This window comes from Mustela erminea, chromosome 5 (genome assembly GCF_009829155.1).
Source record: "Mustela erminea isolate mMusErm1 chromosome 5, mMusErm1.Pri, whole genome shotgun sequence".
Taxonomy (NCBI): domain Eukaryota; kingdom Metazoa; phylum Chordata; class Mammalia; order Carnivora; family Mustelidae; genus Mustela; species Mustela erminea.
This window is the reverse complement of record NC_045618.1, coordinates 85,701,014-85,708,178: the sequence shown is the minus strand read 5'-3', so window position 1 is coordinate 85,708,178 and position 7,165 is coordinate 85,701,014. Positions and strand designations below refer to the sequence as shown.

The 7,165-nt window shown below is 52.4% G+C and overlaps 1 protein-coding gene across 1 annotated transcript; it reads left to right on the top strand.

Annotated features, from left to right (window-relative positions):
* Nucleotides 1-1,200: 1,200 nt before the first annotated feature.
* Nucleotides 1,201-4,498, top strand: NFKBIA (NFKB inhibitor alpha). Its single transcript, XM_032344036.1, has 6 exons — nt 1,201-1,554; nt 2,186-2,294; nt 2,624-2,834; nt 3,121-3,209; nt 3,343-3,603; nt 3,917-4,498. The coding sequence occupies exons 1-6, from the start codon at nt 1,328-1,330 to the stop codon at nt 3,962-3,964; spliced, it is 945 nt and encodes a 314-aa protein (XP_032199927.1). The 5' UTR covers nt 1,201-1,327; the 3' UTR covers nt 3,965-4,498.
* The last annotated feature ends 2,667 nt before the right edge of the window (nt 4,499-7,165 follow it).

Below are 7,165 nucleotides of genomic sequence, written 5' to 3'. Positions count from 1 at the left end.
GGAGAAGGGGGTGGAGTGGGAACATAAGTTCTATTTCTGCAGGTGAAACCAGAGGATGGGGAGCCTGGATATGTCATACTGCTGCCCTCCCCAGGGCAGGAGAGCAAGGAGCTAGCAAAGGGGGTAATCTGGTAATCTCTTGTAGCAAGGCTCAGCAACTACTTTCTTAGCCATCCTTAAGGCCCAATCTTGGGTAAGGCACTGCTCACCCTATTCTTCAGCCTCTTCCTAATGCTTCTGGAAAGTCACCCAGCTGGGCACCCAGAAGTAAGCTGAGGATCCATTCTTTGCAGCAGCACAGTGCAAATCAGGGACCATGACCTCGATAATTCTTTTGTTCATCCAGTGTAGCTAGCTACAACTTCTACTACAAAGATCAACACTTTGCTTTACTTGAAAAAAATTATGGTCATGTTCAGCATTTTGCCTGAATACAGGGCAGAGTGTTTGCCCCTCCTCCAGTCACCAGGACTGTCAATCCCGAGGAAATGATTGAGGGTTCTCCAACCACTGGTCTCTTCATGCCAAAGCATTCACATTCACAACTTCTACGGGGGGGGGGGGGGGGGGGGGGGGGGGGTTTGTTGCTGGGGAGGGCTAAGTGTCCCTGCGCTGCAGAGAGCCTGGTATTGGCAGGAAGGCCGAGGCAGCCTGCGACCTTCTAACCCGCCAGTGCGTCCTTTCCCGCAGCGAGAAGTGTGGGGAAGCAAATCCCGACGTCCAGCCATCATTTCCACTCGAGTTTTCGAAAAGATCAAGAATCGGAAAGGACCGGCGGGTCGGCAAACCCCACGGAGGAACTGCACAACAGGTCTGCGTTCACTGGGATCTCAGCAGTCCACGACCCCAAATCGAATCGATCGTGGGAAACCCCAGGGAAAGAAGGCTTCTTGCCGAGGGACGGGATTACTGAGTGCAAGCAGCAGGGAAGTACCGGGGTAGGGGACCTTAGTCGGGAGGACTTTCCAGCCACTCAGCGTTCATCAAAAAAGTTCCCTGTACATGACCCCAGTGGCTCATCGCGGGGAGTTTCTCTGATGAACCCGACTCAGGGTTTAGGCTTCTCCCCCCGCCCCCACCCCCGTCTCCCTCCCGAGCAGAGGACGAGGCCATTTCTCTTTTCTGGTCTGACTGGCTTGGAAATTCCCCGCGCCTGACCCCGCCCCGGAGAAATCCCCTGCCAGCGTTTATAGGGCGCCGCGGCGGCGCTGGCGAGCCCACAAGAGTCGCAGCCAGCGGTCCTCCCCTCCGTGACACGAAGAGGCAGCGAGCGCGCAGCCCGCGGCCGAGCGCACCTGGGCAGCAGCGCCACAGCTTCCCCCGCGCCATGTTTCAGGCCGCCGAGCACAACCAGGACTGGGCCATGGAGGGTCCCCGGGACGCGCTCAAGAAGGAGCGCCTGCTGGACGACCGCCACGACAGCGGCCTGGACTCCATGAAGGACGAGGAGTACGAGCAGTTGGTGAAGGAACTGAAGGAGATCCGCCTCGAGCCGCAGGAGGCGCCGCGCGGCGCCGAGCCCTGGAAGCAGCAGCTCACCGAGGACGGAGACTCGTAAGTGCCGCGGGGCCGGGTGGGGACGCCGGGCCTGCAGCGCGAGGCGCGCGAGGCGGCCGCAGACCGGGGTTTATGCTCCGCTGCCCCCCATCTCCCGGAGACCGTGCAAAGCGGAGGGATGCGCGTAGGGGCCGGGGGATGGGAAATGAGGGTCGGATCGCGGGGCTGCGGTGCAGCAGCTCTGCCTTGCAGACGCGCATGCCTTCCCCTCCCCCGCCCCAACCCCGGGCCCGGGTCTTCTCGGCGCTCGGCGGGGGCGGGGCGGCGGCGGGGACGCGAAGTCCCCTCTTGCATAAGGGAGAGGCGGGGGGCGGGGGGAGGGTAGGCTGGAGTTTCTGCCCCGCTGGCGGGCGCCTCGCGGCCGGGAGGGGAAGTACAGGGCGTTCCGGCCCGGCGGGAGGGCGGGGCGGTCTGACCGGCGCCCGCCGAGAAGGGGGGGGGGGGGGCGCGCCCGGAAAGTCCCTGGGCGCCTGCCAGGAACACTCAGCTCATAATAACCTCGCGGAAAACACCGCGGCCTCGGCCTCCAGAAACCCCGGCCTTGCGCAATCCCCCGCAGCCTGCGCCTCCCTGGGCCCCACGCAATGCACTCACCAGCCCTGGGGGTTTTTCCCTCTGTTCCCCTTAGGTTCCTGCACTTGGCCATCATCCATGAAGAGAAGGCACTGACCATGGAAGTGATCCGCCAAGTGAAGGGCGACCTGGCCTTTCTCAACTTCCAGAACAACCTGCAGCAGGTGCGCCGGCCTGCCCAGCCCCGTGCCTCTGACCCAGTAATAAAGCTGGATCTAGCACAGCTGCTCCCAACCTTTTGTCAGTTAACAATCACTGGTCATTATCTTCCCAGACCTTTTATGCAAGGTCCTAGAGAGGAAAGAAAATTCCATTGATTTGGTGAGGCCTTTATGAAAGCCCACCTGGAGCCTCTGGGATTTGTATTGCCCCTCAGACCTGTTTGGGAGGAGCAACAGTCAAAGACCAGGAGATCTCTGGGGTTCAAGGGAGGACAAGACTCTGAGTTTGGGCCATGGCTTACAACTCTTTCTGTTCCCTCTCCCGTTTGTAGACTCCACTCCACTTGGCTGTGATCACCAACCAACCAGAAATTGCTGAGGCACTTCTGGGAGCTGGCTGTGATCCTGAGCTCCGAGACTTTCGAGGAAATACCCCCCTACACCTTGCCTGTGAGCAAGGCTGCCTGGCCAGTGTGGGAGTCCTAACTCAGACCTGCAGGACCCAGCACCTCTCCTCCATCCTCCAGGCCACTAACTACAATGGTACGTCTGCCTGCCCTACCCTGCCCATCAGAAGGCAGATGACTTGGAGAAGGGGGAGGTGGGCCAACTTTAGGAATCCAGGCGAGAGTAGAAACTCTCAACACCAGAAAGGATGAGAAAATACTTGTAAAAGACCTGTTTGATGCCTTAATAAAGTCCATTCAGAGCCCAGATTCTGGGTTCTCCAAAATCAGAAGTATTTGCCCCCTACCAGAAAAGGTGAAAAGCTGTGCTTGAAATCTGAGGGTTGAAACAAGTGATTATACTTTTTTCATCATTCTTCTAGGGCACACGTGTCTACATTTAGCCTCTATCCATGGTTACTTGGGCATTGTGGAACTTCTGGTGTCTCTGGGTGCTGACGTCAATGCTCAGGTGAGTACTTCATGTCTCCAGATGGAGTGCCTCAGGGCTGCAAGGCCCTCCACAGTAAGACCTCATGTGCTTTTGTTGCAAGCAGAAATTCCAAACTCAGCCATAAACCTCTCCCAATTCCTTTGGGTTTCAGGAGCCCTGCAATGGCCGAACCGCCCTCCATCTCGCCGTGGACCTGCAGAATTCTGATCTCGTGTCACTCTTGTTGAAGTGTGGGGCTGATGTTAACAGAGTTACCTACCAGGGCTATTCCCCATACCAGCTCACCTGGGGCCGCCCAAGCACGCGGATACAGCAGCAGCTGGGCCAGCTGACCCTAGAAAACCTTCAGATGCTGCCAGAGAGCGAGGATGAGGAGAGCTACGACACGGAGTCCGAGTTCACGGAGGACGAGGTGAGTCACAGCTTTGTCGCTCTGCACAAAGCAGGACCCTGTATCCAAAAGGCTCAACTTAATGAAGTTCTCACACTTTAGTGTGAGTGAGCAGTAGTACCCCCCAAAGTATGTCTTCATTTTGGGCCCTTTTTAAAGGAGAGGAGCATTAAAGAGACGCTCCCTCAGCCCCTGAAGTTAATTATATTCAGGTTTTGGAGAATGGCATCCAAGGATAGTTGATTTATTTTGAGGAACAGCCCTCACCATTATCCCAGCACCTTTGGCAAAGTTCTGGAGGTTTAACGTGCCTTTTTCTTTCTCTTGTTCTCAGCTGCCCTATGATGACTGTGTGCTTGGAGGCCAGCGCCTGACGTTATGAGCTTAGAAGAGTAAAAGGACATGGACTTGTATATTTGTACAAAAAGAGAGTTTTATTTTTCTAAAAAAAAAAAAAAAAAAGAAAAAAAAATTAAAAGAGGGTACTTAAAACCACACTTCACGCTCCCTGGCCTGAAACATTCACTACGGTGGATCAGCCCTCATTTTGTTATTTTGGTGAACTTTGGAAGGGAACAAGAAAGATCACTGGAATTCAAAGAAAACCTCATTCAATCCTCACCTTTGTGGGGTTCTGGAGGAGGTTATGCAACATGTGACAAAAGGACGACATCTTACTGTGCTTTTTGACTGAATCACCATAGATTTTGGTGGCTCAGCCCCGTGTGGGTTGTGTCACGACTGACTAGGTGTAAAGACCAGGTGTGTCGTTAAGCCTTTTGGGGGTGTGGGGTTAAAAGCCACTACTTGTCAAGGTTTGTGTTGCCCTCCTGTAAATGGTGTACATTGTGTATTTTGTTGGTAATTATTTTGGTACTTCTAAGATGTGTATTTATTAAACAGATTTTTACAAACAGAACTCTCCTGATCATTCTCCAAGCGGAGAGTCATCCGATCCGCAGAGTGGGGGAGGTGAAGAGCTGTGTGGGAGCACTTACCACAAGCAGCCACAAAGCCCTCTCAGAGAGCAGCTTCTCACAACTGTGTACACCAGACTCCCTGCCAGGCATTGCAGGCAGCCCCCTGGGCCCAGTGCGTGGGAAGGGAGGCTGTTGCAAGATGGTAGGAAACACCATTCTTAGGCTGGGGTGGGGGTGGCACTCGCTGCTTGGCCCACAGCTGGAAGCCTCCATTGCCATTTGCTTTGATCTTGCTTTAAGCTATGCCAGGACCCTTCCACTTTAGGAATCATGTTGGTCAACAGAAATCTGCTGAAATCCTATTTTTTGTTACAGGAAAAGTTCTTAACTATAATGCTGGGAGTTCCTGAGGCATTGGGCTCAGGAATGGGACTGCATGCGCTAACATTTATTAGCAGCTGCCCCGCTCTGAGCCTTCATTTCTTCATTTATAAACTGGGCTGTTAAGGTTGCACAAGACAACGCACGTCTGTAGCATATAGTGCCAGGCACATGGTGCTCAAGAGAAAGGCAAACGATTGCACAACATCCTGTATTTCACAGGGGAAGAAACAAGTCCAGAGAGAATGTCCCGTCTGGGTCACCTTGTAGAAGGGGCAGGTGGTGAGCTTCCAACTCTTGTTTCCAGAGTTGGTTAACATCTTTTAGTTGCATTCCACTTCTAAATCAACCTATTGTTACAAAGTAGTAGGAATGATATGAAAGGCTTGAAAAGTTTCCCCAGCTCAATCAGTCTGCTACTTCTACAAGAAGTCCAGATCTTGTGGAATTTAAGTGTTCCATATGGATGTTTTCATCCCTAAAATACATTGCTTGCCAAGGTAGAAAGAGGGGTAAAGGAAAGTTCATGGCGTTCTATAAAATGCAGAATGGCATAGAAATGCAATCCCTATACTCTGGCTTACTACTAACTAAACATGGCCGTTACCTTGTCCCTTTCCGGATCCGTAAATGCTGTGGAAGTAAAGTGAATGTGATGATCAGCTTCCTCTCAGACCAAAAAGGAGCCAGTACTTAGGGGGTCTTTCAATTTATAAAGCGTATTACTGTCAAATGGACTGACGGGTCAAAGCCAGCCCTGGAGCCCTCCTGCAGCCTCCGTTATCTGGAGCTAAGTACTGTGGTGGCCTCTCTACCAGCCTTGTCTTCTCTCAGAGTGCTCTAGGCACATCACAAATTCCTTGTGCGTCCCTGCGCACATGAACACAGGTGCTATGTGATCTCACACAGGAATGTCGACTAGGTTTAGCTCCGTCAGCTGCTGAGTATAAGAGGTAGGTAAGAGGGGTGAAGGGGGGGAATATTCACCTCATATCCAAAAGAACACAGGTTGGAAACTTGGCTTCCAAATTTGGAATGATGCCCTGAGCACTTCTCTGTCATGTGTGCCTCTATTTCCCCTTGTAATGGTACTGGATTTTTGCCAAGTTGCTCCTGACCCTTACTCCAGCTCTGTGAGAAGTTTGGAGAAATGGGACAAAGGGATGTGGCCCACTGTTCCTCTGTCTCCTTGGTGACTGACTTTGGTGTAGAGGTGACGCCTTCCTTGGTTATGGCAGGGAGGGGCCTCCTCTGACTCATTTGGACCCAGCCTCAGCTTTTCTGATCATCAGGACCCCAACCCTGAGGGTGGATTCCATTGTCTGCATAAATCTCAAGGTCACTGGCCCAATTTCTTACTCTCAGGTCCTTCTTCCTGTTTTTCTACCTCCTTTCTTTCTCTTCATTTGAAACCTTTCTTTCCTTCATGCCATTGGTTGGGTGGCTGGAGCCTGGAGTTCCCTAAAAGAAAAACTGCAGAACACAAACATTATAATCTGCAGAGTCTTAAGCAAATTTCTTTCTCTTCTTTTTTCTTTTTTTTTTAAAGATTTTATTTATTTATTTGACAGACAGAGATCACAAGTAGGCAGAGAGGCAGGCAGAGAGAGAGGGGGAAGCAGGCTCCCTGCTGAGCAGAGAGCCGGATACGGGCCTCGATCCCAGGACCCTGGGATCATGACCTGAGCTGAAGGCAGAGGCTTTAGCCCACTGAGCCACCCAGGCACCCCTTTCGGCAAATCTCTAAGCAAACAAGAACAAAAGTTTTCAAAGAAAAGAATGCAGCGGCTGAGAGCCTTTACAGCTCTCTGATTTTCCCCAAGAAGCCAAAGGTCCTGTCAGGACAGGTAGAAGTCAGGCTGCCTTGGGAAAGAGGGAAGTGACAGAAGGAGGGAAATAAAGAGTCACATCAGCAACTTCCTTGAATTTAGTTCCTTGATTCCTTGTGCCTGCCTCATCCTCAGGACAAATTTCCTTTATAGGTCACATGTACCCAGTCCCTCCCAGAAGGAAGGGTTTTTCTTTAAAGACGGAATAAATTCCAGTGTGAGCAATTGGAAAGCCTTCATGTGGGGCCTGGAAGTGTGGGGGGAGGCTGGGTGCGGGGTGGGGGTGGGGGGAGTGGGGGGGTATTTGCATTGAAACTTCAATAGCTACTGGAAGTGATGAAGAGCTGACGGTGAGAACTGAGTCAGTGAGATGGGTTCTTCCTTCGCCCCCCTTCCTCCCTATTTTCATCAGCTTGCCTTGGGTGCTGTTGAAGTTTCATTTGGCAAGAAAAG

What these genes read in the sequence shown, in the direction of transcription:
- NFKBIA (XM_032344036.1), top strand. Translation starts at nt 1,328, where the DNA reads ATGTTTCAGGCCGCCGAGCACAACCAGGACTGGGCCATGGAGGGTCCC. An exon ending in CTCACCGAGGACGGAGACTC is followed by an intron (nt 1,555 to 2,185) that starts GTAAGTGCCGCG and finishes TGTTCCCCTTAG; the next exon opens with GTTCCTGCACTTGGCCATCA. An exon ending in CCGAGTTCACGGAGGACGAG is followed by an intron (nt 3,604 to 3,916) that starts GTGAGTCACAGC and finishes TCTTGTTCTCAG; the next exon opens with CTGCCCTATGATGACTGTGT.